A 20,423-nucleotide genomic window follows, 5' to 3' on the forward strand; every position below is an offset into this window, starting at 1 on the left:
GTTTAATGTAAGCGGCTATTGTTCGGGACGAACGATACTAAGGAAGGGGCAGTGTTACGACAACGGAAGTCACGTGATTCTAGTAACACATCATGAGATTCTGGAAAGATCATGTCTGTTTGTGGCAACTCTAGTCTTCTCTATGCGCCCTCTATTTTTGTATATATAAGCCGGCAAAAGAAGTGACGGCATGAATAAATGAATAGCAGACAGGAAGATAGAGACAGTTAATCGAGTCAAGCCGTAAGTAAAGTGCGTGAATCGTTGTGAATTATAGTCTATAATTGTTTGTCCATAATTACAGATACACTAACCTTAACTGCTCGTAGAATTGTTATGGAGTTTGTCATTCTCTAAACCCCTGAGAACATGTTTTATTTTTTGTTGGCACCATGTGGGGGGGGGGGGCTCCATTTTTCAACTTTCTGAATTGGTAACTTTACTTTGATTCTGCATTCTACTTAATTTAGTTGACGGAAAGTTGTGTCTATTGTCGTTTTAAATAAATCTCTGCAATCAACTATGGAATGGAGAGGGTGGTCTTGCTCTTGAGGTTTAGTAAGTTTAAGAGGAGGTGGTTAATTTTCGTGTCTGTGTGTTTATACGTCATCTTTGTATAGTGGCCGTCTTCAATTAGACTTTCGAGATACACTACTTTTGTCTGCTGGTAGAATTGTTTTGGAGTTTGTCCTTCTCTATACCCCTAAGAACAATTTTTTTATTTGTTGGCATTATGTGTGTGGTGGGGGGGGGGGGGCACCATTTTTCAGTTTTCTGAATTGGTAACTTTATTTTGATTCTGAATTATTCTTATTGTGTTGACTGAAAGTTATGTTTGTTGTCGTTTTAAACAAATATTACATATAAAGTGGCTTTTCATTTATGTATTAGGTCTTTACTTACTAAATTTCCTTACGTTCTGCTAATAGCCGTGAACTTAAGTTTAGTACTGTACGTCTCGGCATGCCTGTAGTACAGGAAAACTTCTTGTTTTGAGAATCGATGAGGGAATTTACTTTATTTCTGTGTATATATTGATATGACGTTTGAATAGCTGTGTGTATCTTAGCAGAGTCTTTGTATGTTCTATTACTGTTTGTATTGTATGTCGTTTCTTGTTTAGAGAATCGATGAGGGAATTTACTTTATTTCTGTGTATATATTGATATGAAGTTTGAATAGCTGTGTGTATCTTAGCAGAGTCTTTGTATGTTCTATTACTGTTTGTATTGTATGTCGATACCCGTGGCGGGCACACCACAGATAGCCCATTGTGCAAATTTGTGCTTAACTATAAACAAACACGTTCGCATGATGATATTTGGTCCTGTCAAAAGACATGGACTTATTAAGGTTCTGAGAACCTTTAACATGCAGGTTGTTGATAAGTCAGTTGACCTTAAGTTCTTTAGGAATTGTGTTATTTTGTTTATAGAAATGTAGAATTGCAAGACGTTTATCTACTATTTTGCTGTTAAGTATTTCTAAATCTTTAAATTTCTTACAAATTATAGGACTGTATCTGCTCATTAGGTAGTAATTGTTAATTAGTAATTACTGAGTATTCTATATCATACTGCTAATCCGCTGCCGTTTTCAGGGAAGTCATGAGAAGGATAGTATTTGTTGTGGTGGCCATGACTCAATCCTGGGTCTTCTTGGTAGAAAGACAGGTATGTAATCCACTTGCTCGAGATCTTGGAGAAACAAAAAAACCAACAAAAGCTAGAATTCAAATGCATAATAGACGTACAAAAAAAATAATACTAAAATAATGGGATATGAACCACATATGAAACAAATTAAAATAACTCAGTTACATCCAGCTACCTTATTACACGCTTTTTATGCAACACTCCTACATGACATTTGATTTCAACCTTTACAGTTCATGGCATTTCACTTCAATATGGAGTATGTCCACAATAAACAGTAAGCGTTGCATGTTTAAAATCATAGTATTGATAAGCTTTTGAATTGTTGGACCACTTTTCTGAAAAAAAGCTGTTTTCAAGTCATATTTTGTGCCTGGTGTCACTTTGTTTAAAATCATAGTGTTCATAAGGTCTTGAGTTATCCCACCTCTACTCTGAAAGAGCTGTTTTCAAGTCATATTTTGTGCCTGGAGTCACTTTCTTTAAAATCATAGTGTTCATAAGGTCTTGAGTTATCCCACCTCTACTCTAAAAGAGCTGTTTTCAAGTCATATTTTGTGCTTGGAGTCACTTTCTTTAAAATCATAGTGTTCATAAGGTCTTGAGTTATCCCACCTCTACTCTGAAAGAGCTGTTTTCAAGTCATATTTTGTGCCTGGAGTCGCTTTGTTTAAAATCATAGTATTCATAAGATCTTGAGTTATCCCACCTCTACTCTGAAAGAGCTGTTGTCAGGTCTTATTTTGTGCCTGGAGTCACTTTGTTTAAAACCATACTGCTGGTAAGGTCTTGCGCTATTCCACCACTACTCTGAAAGAACTATTTTTAGTACTGTTTAGTGTCTGGAGTCACTTTATCTAAAATCATATTGTTCTTTTCCAGACAGACTTGCCTTGAATGAGTCAACTTTTCACCTCTTTTGTTTATCCATTTAGATGGCTCAAATCTACCCCACATCTCTCTACCCTGTAATTTCTTAAATCACTTTTTTATGATTTGAGTTTAATATCTTATATTTGATATTCTTTGTTGGAAAGGTTTGCGCATATAATACATATATGTAACAGCATTTCTCCATCATGTAAGTTTGTTTGTTTGTTTTTGAATTTCACGCAAAGCTACACGAGGGCTATCTGCGCTAGCCGTCCCTAATTTAGCAGTGTAATACTAGAGCTAGTCATCACCACCCACCGCCAACTCTTGGGCTACTCTTTTACCAACGAATAGTGGGATTGACCGTCACATTATAACGCCCCCACGGCTGTTTGGTGGGACGGGAATCCGAACCCGCGACCCTCAGATTGCGAGTCGAGCGCCTTATCCACCTGGCCATGCCGGGCCCCATCATGTAAGTAATCACACAATGGTATATTCGTTACTGCATGCACTCTACTCGCACAGTAAGAGCCACATACCTTTGGTCATTTTGCTCACACTCAATGAAAACTTACTAGAATAAGTGGAAGGTAAGGCTTGGTTATTTTCTTTGTGTTTTGGTGACCATGGTAACGTAAATTATTTACATACAACATGCTAGCACAGGGAAAACTTGAAGTTCCTAAAGATAGTATTGTTAGCAAATTACGTGATGTACGTGAGAGATATGATTTAAGAAAAATAAACGTCTAGCTTTCTTCAGTTTAGAATTAGATTAAAAAATAATTTTCAACCTACTTTTATGATTTAAAGTGTGAATGAATGTTTATAGAATTAAAGTATTGTTGATCTCTTAATAGTTATCTTTTCTACCTACAGTAGTTTTAATGGTTACCCTTTTCTACCTACAGTAGTTTAATAGTTACCCTTTTCTACCTACAGTAGTTTTAATTAGTTATCCTTTTCTACCTACAGTAGTTTAATAGTTATCCTTTTCTACCTACAGTAGTTTTAATTGTTACCCTTTTCTACCTACAATAGTTTAATTGTTACCCTTTTGTACCTACACAGTAACACTAGTTTTAATAGTTACCCTTTTCTACCTACACAGTAACACTAGTTTTAATAGTTACCCTTTTCTACCTACACAGTAACATTAATTTTAATAGTTTAACACTAGTTTAATTTTTCAGCAGGTTACCTGCTAAACGTTGATGAGGTTTAACAAAAATACAGTTTTGTAAACCCATTATGATTTTATTTTTATGCCTAAACATTAATTTCGCTGCACAGGAATCACAACATAAAATAAAATAGATGACTAAATGGCACACAAAACATATATGAGTACATTATATCAAAACGATTTTGAAGCTTAACTCTTCGTTACAGTCCATGTTGCCACGTCAGGTCATACTTTAGACGTGGTTTTCATAGCAAAAGGCTCTATCGTAAAGCAGTCATACCCAACACACACCACTTCTCATTGCTTGCTTTCCATAATCCATCTAGTGTATAGTGTACCAGAACTAAATTTGACATTGCTTGACGTTTTATAGGTATTGTAATGTTAGCGAAAAGTAATCGCTTTTAGTAAGGGTACGTAACAGCTCTTTCTGAGGGGAAATATTCATACACTCGGATGATAAAGGTGTGTTCAGATCGAGTATTTAGAATTTCCAAGACTGAGATATTTCGTATATTAAATTGGAAATTAAAGGAAATATAGATGAACTTGGAGTACCAGGACCATCCAGAAAGAGACCTGCAACAAGTCGTACGCCAGCTGAGGTAAAAGCCGTCCACGCGAACCAGCCAACAGTGAACAACATAATTAACAATAATCTCTGTCTCCAAACGAGGTCAAAAGTGTAAAGGCTCACCTTGATAAAGCTTCCAACCATACCTCCCGTTCAACCTTTCAGTACTTCAAGCAACTAGAGAATGAAACAGGTATTCCATGTTATCCTGTGTGAAGACATATCGGTCAAGTTCAGAATGCAGCGTCTATGGATTTCTGTGCCATTGGACTGTTGAAAGAAGCAATGAAAAACTGTCTTCCTAATATGCTAGATGGTTTAGAGAAAGCAAACAGGAAAGAATGGTGTGCTATGGACGAGACAGCACTGCAATGGGCCCTTTTCCAACGGAAACTACGCTGCAGGGCTACTGCAAGGATGTTCGGATGTCAGGTAGAGCATGAACAAAGGTAATGATGTAGACTGTAATGGTATGGTGACGCTTCAAAATTATTTTAATATAACGTAATCAACCTCTCTATGCATACATATATTATTTATGATTAAAAAACTAATTTGGAAAGCAGTTATATATAGGACTTTGGCCCGAAATACAATCTTTACTTGTAGTGATTTGAATAACCTAAGAAATTTATCAGTTGATAAACTAAGGTAAAATTATTTAATGGCTGATTTAATAGTTAAATGGTAATGAGTTGTCAAGCAGTTTTTGTGGATAATGGTTTTGTATCTAAGTTGAGCATTAAATAACTACAGTGACATACAAAATACTAATCTATCCATTACAGGAGAAATTTAGTTTTCTTACAAAAATATAATACTTTAAATGTCTTTGTAATACAGAAATTAAATTGTATTTGTTCTGAAGCACAAAGCTACACAATGGGCTATCTGTACTGTGCCCACCGCGGGTATCGAAAGCCGGTTTTTAGCGTTATAATTCATTAGACTTACCGCTGAGTCAATGGGTGAGACAAAGAAATTTAAATTCTGAAGTTTTAGAAGAAATGAACTTATATTATCAAAGCTTTATAAACCATAGTTATCGCCTGTGAAATAAATATAACTTATATACTTATATATACAATGTATATATATATATATATATAGCTCACAAACTATTAATTACATTAATTGTTAATAGGCGATTAAATCAGAACTATAAAACAATAATGAATTAAATATCTCATTAGCGTTAGTCGGTCCAGTATTGTACAACTTATTGTCATAACGGATAATGTCTATGGTAAAATGCGTTGGGGGGATGTTCTATCTATCAGCATTTGGGTGCTATTACCACAGACATTATCCGTTATGACAATAAGTTGACAATCTGGACCGATAACGCTAATGCGATATATATATATATATGATGATGAAGATAATAAACAAAGACTTGAAGAGGACAAAAGTACACAAGGTTACAGCCAAACCTCGATATCAATGACAGTATTAATGAGAATGATGGCCCGAGAAACAATAATCACAACATTCATGTTAGATCACCCACTTATTAAATCCACTGATACATCTCCAATGAACTTGTACACCTATGATCTGCTCTAACATGTGCTTGGAAGGCGTAAACATTAGCTGGTTTGTGGAAAGCTGCACAAGAGGAGCTGATATTGCTGTTTTCCAAAAAGAGTCTGATCTTATTGTTGCTCCATTGAAGGGTTATTGCTTAGAAGCGGAGGAAGCATTCGGTATGTTTGTCTCACAGCTTTATTATAATGAACATTAAATCATATATATATATATATAATATTTAATTTCTATAACTTTAAAACTGTAATAGGCCTAATACTATTGTGTTATGACAATTATAATTTTAAATCTCTTTAGTTTTTCTCTTTACTACCATGGGTTTCGTCTGTTTTATTTATTTATTCAAGACAAGTGAGGATCGACTATACAGGAAAATATGGAAACGAATTCTTCAACACAACGACTCTCTTGTCCATCCGGAGAAACTGAATAGTGATGAGGTTTTGGACAAAGTGGCTCGAGGAACGCACGCTCTGATCTCTAGTGAAATATCAATATTTTACAGTCTGTCGCTGCGTTACGAACGACAAAAGAGCTGCAATTTTTATTTGGCGAAGGAACATTTCCACGCAAAATCTCGAGTGATACTTCTCCGCCGAAATTCATCACTTGGAGGTTTTCAGGAAGAACTGAATTTCAGGTAATAAAATTTACATTAAAACTTTGTTAGCTAGTGTACTATACAAAATATTATATCAACAATTCGCTAACGTAGAAAATTAAACTTTATTTTCTGTCAGCTACCTGTACACTCCTTGGATTTGAGGGTAACTTTAAATCAGCCGCAAATCCATAAAAGAAGGATTATATATATTTAAATGCTTTCAATGATTTAAATTATTTTTGTAATATGAGGTTGTCAGAAGAAAACACTCACAGCGCCACCAAGTTTTTATGATGAAAAACTAAAAAGTTTATACTCTTTAACCAACAACCAAAGCTTTACAAGTTATTTTTTCTTAGCCATTTATAGGAAAACAACTGATAATTATGTCGAAAAGGAACTCTTCCTGTAAAATATATCCTTAAAGGATTTTTTGCAAAGATTTATTTAATTCATTTAACTGTAACCAACCTGTCCGTGAAGTAAATGGCCTTTATAAATGCCCCTGAAAACTAAAGCAATTGAATTAATGATGTTAAAAAATAATATTGATGCATTTTGAATTGTGCATAAAAATAATGTAATCTACTGAGACCTACTATCGAGCCCCCCAGTGGCACAGCGGTATGTCTGCGGACTTACAACGCTAGAAACTGGGTTTCGATACCCGTGGTGGGCAGAGCACAGATAGCCCTTGTGTAACTTTTTGCATAATTAAAAACAAACAGACAAACCTACTAACGAAATTTGTTCGTTAAAAGTAGCCGTGGTTTTGAATTATTTGAAATATACACTTTTAGCAGTTTGTTTTTGTTGTTGCTAAGCTCAAAGCTACACAATGGGCTATCAGTGCTCTGCCCACAACGGGTATCGAAACCCGATTTTTACCGCTGAGCCACTTTGGGGCTCTTATAGTAGTCATTTTATAGAATTAGTATGATTTGTTATGGTATCACTATGTTTAGTATGTTAACATAAATTTAACATCCAAAAGTTATGTGATTATCTTAAGTCATATTTTTCTGAGTCTCAAGAGAATCAAATCTTTGGTACTCATGATGTGCGTCCTGAGTGAAAGTTTAATATTGAAATAAAACCACCTAGAAAAGAAATATCGCCTCGAATAATTTTGTGATGAATGTTCCATACATATATCATTGTAAGATATATTTCTAACATTGTAATTTAGATGTTTGTTCGCTAAAGAACACATGACGCAATATCTAAAATGCTCATGAAAGTTAAGGCCTCTGTAAAATCTAGAAATTCCGTGTTGTAAGTAAAAAAAAACAGGAATGATATAAATGCTACTGTGAACTAGAATCAGTGAAGTGATAAATTAATAAGTAATCAATAAGTGGTTTAGTTCATCGCTAGTAGTGAAAGTTATCGTGTCTATTTACTTAATCGATCGATTAGCGAGGAAATTTCTGCATGCAAGTTTTCAAGTAAGTAAGCATATATCCATTAGTCTCGAAATCTCTGTTGAAACATTGTTTGCGAACTTAGGCCTACAACTTGTGTCAAAGTGAATGTAGCCTGCAGCAAACGTGATTGAAGAAGTCAATTAATTTCTTATGGTTATGTAGGATTGCCATCTGGCCATTTTTTATGGGTTTTCCACTTGCCAGTTTTTATGTGGATCTAAAGCTAAAGAACACTGTTGTAGTGTTGCTACTTCCTCAGTTTAAAGCAATAATAGATCAAAATGGCTGAAAATACGGCAGCTGTCTGTCTACCCACCAACACAAAGCGCATAACGTGAGTGAGAGAGTCACGCGAGTGTGAGGAGACGTGCGAGGCGAGAGATGTAGGCGATTTAGTGAGTGGGAGGAGATGTGTGAGACAAGAGAAGTAAGCGATTTGACTTGAGTTAAAAATATGTATGATAGTAGCAGATACCCAAGTAATTACAAACTGAATAATGAAAGATCTGGGCGATGGTGCATTGAATGATCCTATTACACACCTGAAAAAGAAATCTTGCATCAGAGGTGAGAAGGGGTTTGCGGAATGGCCTTGTCGGGGGTGAAAGGCGTTTTTTGCATGTCAAAGATGGTAACCCTATCGTTACGTAAGCTGGACTATTTAACAAATGATCCAGTCAACGATAGAACACGTTGCAACAATATCATTAGCCAAATTCCTTTTATACAATCCCTCGGTGGGACAGCGGTAAGTCTACAGACAATCAACGCTAACATTCAGGGTTCAAGTTCCTGTGGTGGACACAGCAGATTTTTATTCCAGTGTAGCTTTGCTTTAAAATAAACCAACAATCAACTGTTCTATAAGTATTACAACTAAAAGTAATACTACGTTGTGAGTCAATATGTTTTGTAATTTCTCGAAACGGGTACTTACGAAATGCACAAACTGACGAAGAGTAAGGATTTTAGAATCAAAGTATCTTGTGTAATGTAAGTTCTAAAGTCAAAGCATCTAATGAAATATTTTGGTTAATTGCTGTGTTTCGAACATGCTCATTACTGCATAACGAATACTGTAACTATTTATTGCTTAAATATTATCTATTTTGCAGTTTGTCTGGTAATGTTTTGACAATTCTACCTAGCATTTAAATGTACTGTTTTTACCCTTTGTTTTATATATTAAATATTTTCAGAATGGCAACCGTTATGGAGAGCGGGTTCTTTTCACATAACCTTCAACAGGCATTACAAAACTTCACCAAGTGTCTACACACTTCTGAAGATACCAGTAGACCCCTTAAACTTGAAGATGTCAAAGGCCTCTTCATCATGCTATCAATAGGCTTAATACTTTCACTTTTTGCTTTAGCCTCTGAAATATGGCACAACCGGGCTAAAACAAGGAAGCTTAAACGGTCAAGACGAAAAGAAATACACAAGTGTAAATTTAAATATATATTTTAAAAATCCAAAATAAGAACATCAAAGTTAGAAACTTTACACTTGTTTGTTAAAGATTTGTTTGCATTATTGCCTTTTTTTATCAATATTCAGAACTATTTAAGCCTAAAGAAACAGGTCTATTGTAAAAAAAGTTATAACGTGGAATGTGCTAATTAAAAAACTGCTTAAAATACAAATGACCTTCATAAAGGATTTTGAAACTTTGAAACTTTCTGAAAATTACGCACTTTTATATTTAAACCACTTAGCATTTTGTTCCGGTTAGTCACGTGGCCTGTTGTCACGCCTACGATCAAATTGTAATCGTTTGTTTGATGCTGAACTTTTTCTTTCCATTTAATCATCTTGTATTTAATGTTGTTCTCCATCACTCTCAAATAATTTGTTACAAATCTTCACTCGCAATCTGAGGGTCGCGGGTTTGAATTCCCGTCACACCAAACATGCTCGCCCTTTCAGCCGTGGGGGCGTTATAATGTGACGGTCAATCCCACTATTCGTAGGTAAAAGAGTAGCCCAAGAGTTAGCGATGGGTGGTGATGACTAGCTGCCTTCCCTGCTAGTCTTATATTGCTAAATTAGGGACGGCTACCGTGTAGCTTTGCGCGAAATCCATAACAAACAATCGTTTGCACAGTTCAAAATGACACAATTACGAAATCACTTGTAAAAGAAACCAAGCACAATTCTTACGAACACAATAATATGTTATCCAAATTTAATGATACTCAACAGCCATGTGATAAAATCCATAAGCTAAGCAGCAAATTCAGGATACGCTTTACACAGAAAAAAAAACTGAACACGTACAACTATCGAAAGAAATTATTTATCCACACCTGCGGGAGAAACAAAAACCTTTACTTATTCACGAACAATAAAATACTCAGATCTCTTACTCGTTGGTTAAAAGACGTATATATATAATAACTTCTCTGACAGCCGAAGTTCGGATAGTAGAAAAACAACTACACTAAGCCAAGAACCAAAATAATTGTGTATGTATCCCAAAAGAGACAGGAGGATTCTATAACAGTCATACAAAAGTTCATACCGTATGTTACACTTCTAGAAACAGTGCCTAATAATACTGGAACAAAACTGGTACTTAAGGAAAATGCCATGAGCGCTGGATATGCGAAGAACTTTTGATAAATATTTATGGAAGTATCTACAGGACCGTTCACAAATCGGTCATAAAAAAAGGAATTAATAAACGAAGATGTGCATGATAAGCTTGATGCTGTTCAAACAGCTACGCATGAGAGAAATTTTCTAAATGGCTTACTAGATATTTGTTTATAAAGTAAGCAACTCCTAAAATACTTGATTAAACACGTGTATACCACTAGTAACTCATCAAGATGCTAAAATAAAATTAATATAACGTTCCAACCAGACAAATGAAAACAACTTGAACAACAGGTTTAACTACGAATATATATAGCTTTAACTTTATTATTCCTATCATCGTTACAATAAACTGAAGAAAGGTCCAACCAAGACAACTGGAAGCAACACGATAATAGGTTTAACTATGAAAACAGTTTCAACTCTTTTATCCGAACCTTGCTTCCAACAGTTGGAAAAAGATCCAACTGAAAGGAATTTGAACCATGGGTTTAACTATGAAGTCGACGTTTCAACTCTATTATCTGCAGTCTATAGGAATTGCCTCAAAATCACTGAAATATAAAACTTTTAAACTGTAATTAATTTATTTTAGCAATTTTCTCCATCTAATTATGAAGTGAAAAGTAAAAACTACGACCACATATACCTAGTTCAAATTTTATATACTGAAGTAGTCGCTTTGAAATGAACAAGATATAAAATTTCAAACAAACGTAATTTGTTGTTTTTGACTATTTTCAATCTAATCTATTGAAAAATGCGACCACCTATCCTACTTCATGTATTTAAGTAGCAAGATAAAGAAGGGGAATTACTCATATCAAGCAAGTTTTGGGCACAGCTTAGTGTGCCTAGATTGAATATCCAAGGTCTCATGACTCGATAACCGCTGTACTAGTTACGCTTTTTTCTTCGTCTCGTAACCGTATCAGTTTCTGTAGTTTATCAGTTCAAAACTGGCAGTTTCATGCAAAATTCTGATACAACCAGCCACAGTGAACGAAGTTTAGCACGAATTTGATATGTTGTACATCTGCACTTGTTACGTAATTTGTATATTATAGCTGAGAAGGAGGATCTCATACATATTTAAGTACTTAAAATAATATGGTAAAATTGTTACGGCGTGAACGCCTTTTCTAAACAGACAAAGCACGATAACAATTAACTATACTTGTCTAATATTAACACTAATGAAAAGGTGTTCACACCTTAACAATTACTGTTGTAACAAATGACTTAGCCCCCCAGTGGTACAGCGGTATGTCTGCGGACTTTAAACGCTAAAATCCGGGTTTCGATACCCGTGGTGGGCAGAGCACAGATAGCCCATTGTGTAGCTTTGTGCGTACTTACAAACAAACAATACAAATGACTTATACAAATGGTGTTTCGAACACTACTGCGTTTGTTATGTTCCAGCCGACCTGAACTGAAAGAAATAGGCCTAATACTAATGTCTTATGACAAGTATAATTAATTAAGATGGTAAAATGTTTCAATTGTGAAATTTGTGTAGGTAAACACGAATAATTATTTGACTACGCTAATTTAATTTTTGACGTAAAATACAACTCCTCTCTGATAATCTATTTCTATCTATATAAATAAACGTCGACATGTGTACATCTGTTCCTTATACTTTACACATTTCTTGATCAATCAGCACCACACTTGACACAGTGATGACTCCCTCCCCTATCAAAGTTCATATTGTTAGAATTCTTGAAAACAATGTCTTTCTTTTCAGTATTGGTACCTTTTATGTATTGTACTTTTAATGTTTACTATGTTAAGAAAAAATAAATAAAAGTAGAAGCACAATTTCCTATGGATGGACTCTGGAACAGGCTCTTCAATAACTGATCCCGAGTTCATATGATAGGATCCGCAATGCTACTGAACACCTGGATAAGGAACATCAAGAGAATTGGGATACAGTTATAAATTAGCTGCATCTCAGAGTTGCTCCATTGGAAAATGGGGCAATTTATCAGGCCAAGTTAAAAAAAGACAACTATTTAGGCAATCTCAGCTGACTACCTGGAAAGCCCTACCTAGCAATAACATATGCAGATCAGGAGAATATTCTGGTCAAAAAGTTCATTGAGACACCTCTTCACTTTAACCGAGTCAGTTCCGGTAGTGACACAATTATGTAGTGGTAACTATGGGTTATCATTAGTGAGGAAAAGCACACAGTGATAGATATTGTAGGAACTCCTCAGATAGATTAATCTATTCAAGCACACCACCATTTTGATCTATATCAGTCTAGAGTTAACCAGATTTGAAAATAATTCATAAAAGTTAAGTATGTTTTTCTATTAAATAAAGTTTCCATACTTTTGGTGCAAATAGAAAAAAGGAAGAAATGCAATCAAAATTGGAGATTTTATATCTCAGGTATTTCTTAATGGATCGCCTTGAAATTTGTTATGTGAAGTAAGAGTCCAGTAGAACACATCCACTGAATATGTGTGATAGTTTGGATTATCAGAGTCCAAGCTGCAGAAGGTGGAAAATCGTTAAACTATCACACCTGTTAAGAAAACTGTACCCTGTAGGTTATTTTTTTGGCCGCAAGACACACTACTGTGTGTGTTAATTTTTCAAGTTTTTCGAACTAAAACGTTTAACGACCGTTTTAAAAGTTGACAAGCCTGACAAATGAATTCTGAAATTGAGTGAACGGCCTCGCCAGCATATATAACAAACAAGGGAAGCATAATAGAAACGCTGTTGTCAGATATTTTTATGACCACGTATACGTTTGTATTTGTTTACCAACAAATACTGAATATCCTATGACAGAAGCTAAAAAGGCCAAATTAGCTTGTTTTAGTTCTAGAAATATAAGCTAGTTTATTATTACATTTAATTTTAGAAAACCTATTTACTAAATTTTCACTGGTGGATTTTATTTCTAATATATCTATATAAGATATACATACATATATGTTATGATTTAATGTCTAATATATCTATATAAGATATACATACATATATGTTATGATTTAATGTCTAAATATACATTTTTATACAATCTTCCTTGGAGTGTGGTTTGTTATGAATTTTGTGCAAAGCTACACAAGGGATATCTACATTTGCAGTCCCTAATTTAGCAGTGTCAGACTAGAAGGAAGACAGCTAGTCATCACCACCTACTGCCAATGCTTGGGCTATTCTCTTACCAAGGAATAGTCAGATTGACCGTCACCTATAAAGCCCCTACGGATAAAAGGGCAAGCATGTTTGGTGGGACAAGGATTCGAACCCGCAACCCAAAGATTGAGAGTAATTTTTGTAATTTATCAGCTAAAGAAAGCTGTGAGTGTTTGATGATGTAATGTGACGTATAGTTTAGTCCTAGAAATACCTACAACAATGGTAGATTATGAATAAACGACGTTCCGTGAAGTGTTAAGTTATTTGAGATAAAAAAAGAGATATTGCACTACTTTGTAAAAATAAACGGATTGATTGTACATTACTCCTAGTATTGTTGTAAATTTAGAGCTAAACAATTTACGAGTTGAAAAGTGGTTAAGCTTATAGAAATGTTTAAAGTAGGAAATTTCGTCTCATTAAGTGGAGTGGACGTTGAATTACTTTCACCTGATAATGTAAAAGAACCTGCAAAGAAAGAACTATGTTAAAACATTTGCCGTCAGGTTTAGGATTATTTTGATGATAATAGAATTTAGAATATATTTGAAATAGAATCTCAACTGAAGGCAGTGACCAAAAAGGTCAAGTACAAGATTAAAGATTATTTGAAATGATAAAATTAACAAAAGATCAGGAGGAATGAGACAAAAAATTAAAGAGGTAGCAAACAGGAGGAACAAGAAAGAAAATTTAATGGAGATAATAATAATAATATAAAAAAAAGCAAGAAGAATGGGTCAGATAATTAGAAGAAAGATAAAAAAATACCATTAATAATTTACAAAAAAAAAATAAAAAAAATATGGGATCAATGGCCAATTTAGCGACGACCTGCAAGCTGTGCCACACATAACCGGTAGACTTACAGATCATCAGGTAGTGACCACACTTTGTTGTCATACGGTAGAAACAATATCGAGATGCTTAGTTACTGGTTATAAGCAAGGATGATTGGTGTAAGGTGAGAGGGTGTCCTTATATTTTATTGGCCAGTGTGCACTCATCTCAAGAATACCAGCTACATTCCAATAGGTTATTGTCTCACCATAACTTGTCTAACTTATTAGAATGGACAGGGCTAGGAGCAGCAGTTCTGAAAAGTGAATACATAAAAAATAGTTCCCAAGCAGGTGCCCACAGGAGCAAGAACTCATGCACTGTGGGGAACCTCGATTGACCAGCTGGAGAACATGAAAACCAAATCCTAATCACTTGAGCTTGTAAATGATACACCAGCAAAAAGGTACAGCACTCTCACTGTAATATGATAGAGGCCAGAAGAAGCAAGTACTGGCATGAGAAGCTTTCTGAAGTTTATAAGATTTATTCTTTCAAGAGGATAAACTCTTAGACCCTGTGGAGTTCATTCTCTCTCTCTGGCTTATTCACCTCACCTGAAACACAAAAAAAACTGAAATACACATTCATAATTTCTTACCTTAATTTTCCTGAATATTTTGATTACAGTAGCCTAATTGGATTTTCAGATCAAAGTCACACTGTTGACATGAGGTGGGATAAGCTCTGGGTGAACTATCTGAAGGTTTTTAGCTTGCATTGGTGATCATTCCACTGAGAGCCGTCGTAATGCTCCTAGCAAATGTTGCTCTCATGCCAGACTGATATGATTTAGCCCAGCTGCTGAGTCAGCATAAAGTATGAAGTTAAAAATATCCCAGTTTATCTCTGAAGAAGAAAGGTCAACCTTTCAAAAGTGCTCAGGTTATAGGGTTTTTATCATTTTATATCCACTGATTAAATATTCCTATATCTGACTGTTAAAAATTATAAATATACATAAAACTACATATGGCATCACGGGCTGTACCTCAATATTTTCGTGTTTATTGTCTGATGAATAAGATTTCTGCTGTTTAAATTAAGTCAAACAATTAAAACTGCTAAATTTATATAAAACTTTATTTTGTCAGTTAAAGGAAAAGTACATTAAGCCTAGAAGGGAAAGAACATGATCAATGGATGATGTGATCAATATTGAAACTAGCTCCGGAGGCAAGGCGTTTGAAAAAAACAAACAAAAAAAAACATTAAATGGGCCAATAATCCTACCAATTATGAAACAAATCATTTTGTTACAGTACCCATGTTTTCTTATGTTATAGAATTAGCAAAGGTTGGCATTTTGTTACATAAGAAACATGAATTAAGCTTAAATTCAGAGGCAAAGTATTTGAAAAAAAAGAAAGAAAAACCATTAAATGGGCCAATAATCCTACCAATTATCAAACAAATCATTTTGTTACAGTACCCATGTTTTCTTATGTTATAGAATTAGCAAAGGTCGACATTTTGTTACATAAGAAACATGAATTAAGCTTAAATTCTGAAGTACAGAAGCATTTCAGTCTATACAAATTTATTTCAAAAGACAACTGTCTAAGTTAATTTTTTATTTCATTATCAATTGTTTTTAATATCTTTACTGGCTACAAAGATTTTGATAGTAAAATATGTTTACAATCTGTAACAAAGTTGTTTCAAAATTTGTCAGCTTGATTATAAGGTTTGCTTAACTTATTATTAATCTCCTTGCTATGTGTCTACAGCAATTATTACTCATACAGTAATTGTCACATTATACTATGTGAGGTATTTCTTCTTCCTTAGTTTTTAAATATTGAATCTAGACCATGTGAAATCTAAGTTCTCTAATAATGAAAAGTAAATTATGACAGGTGCCTTGTTACACCATGAAATATTTATTTCTGCAAGTAATTTTGTTTAAAAGCTGTAAACATTTCCAGATGTACAGCTCCAGCCAAACTATTTGAGAAACAAGTATAAACCTTTTTGTGTAATCAGAATTTACCTAAAATGCAAATACATTTGTAAGATTGGTGATAGGCCATGAGAAACAGAACAAAAAATGTTCAGAAATGAATATTTAACTGATCCTGATTTTTAACTTAATTCTGCAAAACAAAGTATGAAAGAAGGGGGTAACACTGCTAGTGTAACCATGAGAAGATGCAAATCTGACACAATATGGGTAATATTTTTTTACAATGGAGAGTAGAAGATTGTTGTACAGTGACACCAAAAGCATCAAGGGAAGTACCATTATGCTGAATAAAAACTGATAACACACACTGGTTTCACCCTACTTCAGAATTACATTATCAACGCATTCTGTACACAAAACTTGCTCCGAGTTCTGAAAGATCACCCTTGAAGTCCACATCAATTGTGAAGTCAAGATCACGCTATAAGAAACAAAAGGAATATGAAAGTAAGTAGAAATACAGCATTTATAAAACAGCTTACAAAACAGTAATGACAGTGGAAACTTTTTCTATAAATAGTGAATATTCTTGGAGGTTATTTTACATAATTTATTACATACAATTTTTAAACATTTATACACAATAAAATTAAAATATGTAAATCAAATACTGGAATAACATCTGAAAAAAAAATTGTCTGAAAGACTTCCAGAAGATGGAGAAATTTATTCTAAAGACTGTTAGAAACATCCTTAATTATTTGCTTCTTATTAACCCTTTCATTATGGGTTGGGTGGAATCCACCCAGCTTGTAACCATGAGAGTAATTATACTATGATTTTTGACAATGTATTCAGGCTACTGAAACATTACAAGGTTTTCATACACAAAATATCAGGTATTTTAATTAAGTATTAAGATTTTTTACTTAAAGATTTTCTCGTAAACCTTTTTATTTCAGAATGTTGATTATCCAGTATGCAAAGTAATTTTGGTTTTACGATTAAAAATACTTTAATTCATTAGAACATTTTCAAATTTCACATGTGAAATCTTTATAATCTCCAGATAATTATCAAATTACCAAGAAATATAGTACTTATGTTATATACAAAATTTTTTTTAAAATATCAACTGTATTATCTTCCAATTTCTAAGCATTCTGACCTTGTTTTTCGGATTAGGTTTCACACTGAAAACACCATACACCTCCTCTCCTTTTTTCACCGTTAAGTAGTCATCAAAATAGAAAACAGTCTGCTTCCAGTGAGTGTAAGGAGCTTCAGGAGCTAGAACACAAGAAATTTTATCATTGTAAAACAACATCCAGCTTACTAAAAATGAATATGAATACCAATTATTCAATTTACCACTTGTTACCAAGTTACATCACTTTTATGGAATTCCACCCTTTATCAGTAACCCTAGACAAGGTCAAAATGGTGAGCTGTATGTTATATGTATAGTGTTTTTAAGTTGTCTTTCACTCATTGCACTGAACTTGTGTTCACATAGGACTTAAAAGAATGTATAGCACAGATGCTACTAATTTATTCTTCTGAATTATTCAGTAGCCAAGCTGCTCAAGATATGAAAATAAATATAAAGCCCAACCTATAATTCAATTTCACCAACTGTCAAGGAGTTATACTGGTTTCAGGGAATTCCACTCCTTATCAGTAATCCTGAGGAAGGGCACATTGAAGGAAAGAAAAGACTATTTATTTTAGTATCTTAAATAGCTTGTCTGTTAAATAATTCAGAAGAATAGACTAGTAGCATAAATGCTACATATTTTCCAAATCCTATACAAGTACAAATTCATTGTCGTGAAATAATATATTTAAAATCACTATAAATTTATAGTTTAGATACTTTATGTATCACATTTTTACCACATGAAATATGAATATGAAAGTTAAATTCCACTTTATTTCAAAACATAACCATTAACACACCCAAGCCTATAACAAATAATATAACTTGAAACTGCAGTGCTCTAAGCTGTAATAAGTTTTCATTAAATAAATGAGAGCCAATATTTTATCAGTTACTCAAGTGGTTAATATCATACTGTTAATTACAGCTTTTTTTAAAATTAAATAGTTTAAACTCAAATCTATTCTACCTGAAAGTAACAGAAATATGTTGTAAACAAATGTGTATTTGACCAAAAATTTATACATTTTGTACCTCGTGCCACTAGGCTTTAATGTTAACAATAGTTTCGAAAATTTGGGTCTAAAGAATTAATGAAAAACCTCAAAACTGCTCAACTATAACATGTTTATAGATGACTTGCCAAGACAATTCCTCTTTTTCCATCACAAAATTCTTGCTACACATGTATCTACTAATAATAATTTTAACAAATAGCTTTTTAAAACAATTACTTGAAATCTAGAAGAAAAAAAAAATACCTGTGGAAAATCCTGTTCGTTTGTGACACTTTGTGAACTCTACGTTAAAAAACGTGACAAATGCCTGAATATAATCATCTCGACGAACTTGTAAATGGAAGGGAGACTGGAACACCAAATCTTCTGACTTAACATTGTACAAATCTACTTCCTGAAATACAAAATAATAACAATATTAAACTGTTTCAACTCAAAATAAATGTAAATAACAATAAGAACAATCGTGATCAGGAACTTAATTCTCTAATTATATTAAAACCTCATTTTGAGCCAAAACATGTTACTGATGTGTATGAATAAAAAATATAATATTTTGAAACAAATTTCCCAGTGTCATGATCATTTACCTACATATTGTTCTCATAAATCATGTTATTTACTGTTTTGCTTTAAGTTTCCAACATACTTCAAATTGTGATCTTAATTTTTAACAATGCATTATGAAACTCACCTTTAAGAGACAAGCATTGGTGACTACCTGTTTAGGGTCAACAACATCAACAAGGGGCTCAGAGATAGCTACTTTCCTGATGCATGACATGTTGAAGCCATACACACTATCCCACCCTGAAAATAAAAAGTCATGATTGAAGTTAATGTCCTGCACAAGCTCATAGATGTAAATATCATCCATGAATAAAACACTTTACACACACACAAGCCAATTATCCACTGTTGTCTGGTAAAGTTTGTGGTACTATCTAGCATGAAACACAACAGCGCATGCCAAATAATACTCAGTGTGGTGTAGTCATTATATTGTTGTTGTATTTCACTGTTTAAAGCTGCTTTATATAATATTGGAACTAGCACTTTCAACTGTCTATAAATCAATATCATATTAACTCTTGAGGCCCTGACACCACCATACATGTGGTTAGAAATACTACTCTGCAGGCATATACTAGTTATAAAACTATTTAATCACATATACAAGTTAAAAATAATTAAAAAACATACCCAATAACAAATGATAAAAACAGATGGAACCATTATAAGAAAGAACAATTATCATGAAATGAAAAACATTTGAAGATAATAACATTTATAATAAATATAATTTAGAATAAAATCTCAAATTAAACAAATTTTAAAATAACTTCATATAATAACTAGTTTATTACAAGAAATTTAATGGTGCTTTTTATTTTTTATTTGGTGTAAGTAATTAATGACAAAATTGACAATTAATGATCATTGCACCATTTTTTTGTAATAAACATACAAACATAAACACGTTTTGCACATAGAAAGGAATATGGCGGGAGACACTCAGATCACCTTGCTGTCAATTCAGTATTTCCAAAAACAATTTTCTTTAAATAGTGCTAAGTGGTTTCATAAGTGATTTAGTAACTTTGTGAATTGCAAATTATTGCTTAGTGATACAGGTGATTATGCCACCCAAGAAATGCCCTTTCTATGGAGTCTTCTGCCACTAAAAGAATTAAGCACAAAGAGCAGCTGAAACAGAAGAAGAACGTAATCAAAGACTTCAAGCACAAGCTGCTGAAATACAGGAAGAGACTTTGGAACAACGTAAAGTTAGACTTCAAGTTCAAGCTGAAAGGCAGGCTGCTCAAAGACAGCAAGAAACTGTTAAACAGCACAAAG

General features: G+C 33.6%; 2 protein-coding genes across 3 annotated transcripts in view; one reads left to right on the forward strand and one right to left on the reverse strand.

Annotated features, from left to right (window-relative positions):
• The window catches only part of LOC111089266 (glutamate receptor ionotropic, kainate 1-like), a 48,178-nt gene extending 38,392 nt beyond the window's left edge, over positions 1 to 9,786 (forward strand). For both annotated transcript variants that reach the window (XM_022401450.1, XM_022401455.1), the window contains 2 exons: positions 6,187 to 6,479; positions 9,070 to 9,786. In XM_022401450.1, coding sequence (XP_022257158.1) covers positions 6,187 to 6,479; positions 9,070 to 9,340 — 564 coding nt within the window. In that variant the 3' untranslated portion in view covers positions 9,341 to 9,786. The remainder of the gene's footprint in view (positions 1 to 6,186; positions 6,480 to 9,069) is intronic.
• A 5,761-nt stretch (positions 9,787 to 15,547) lies between these two features.
• The window catches only part of LOC106472026 (protein arginine N-methyltransferase 1), a 44,082-nt gene continuing 39,206 nt past the window's right edge, over positions 15,548 to 20,423 (reverse strand). The window contains exons 7-10 of the mRNA XM_013932658.2: positions 19,261 to 19,376; positions 18,810 to 18,960; positions 17,557 to 17,678; positions 15,548 to 16,869 (exon numbers count right to left, since the gene is read on the reverse strand). Coding sequence (XP_013788112.1) covers positions 16,786 to 16,869; positions 17,557 to 17,678; positions 18,810 to 18,960; positions 19,261 to 19,376 — 473 coding nt within the window. The 3' untranslated portion in view covers positions 15,548 to 16,785. The remainder of the gene's footprint in view (positions 16,870 to 17,556; positions 17,679 to 18,809; positions 18,961 to 19,260; positions 19,377 to 20,423) is intronic.

Source organism: Limulus polyphemus, unplaced genomic scaffold (assembly GCF_000517525.1).
Source record: "Limulus polyphemus unplaced genomic scaffold, Limulus_polyphemus-2.1.2 Scaffold116, whole genome shotgun sequence".
Taxonomy (NCBI): Eukaryota; Metazoa; Arthropoda; class Merostomata; order Xiphosura; family Limulidae; genus Limulus; species Limulus polyphemus.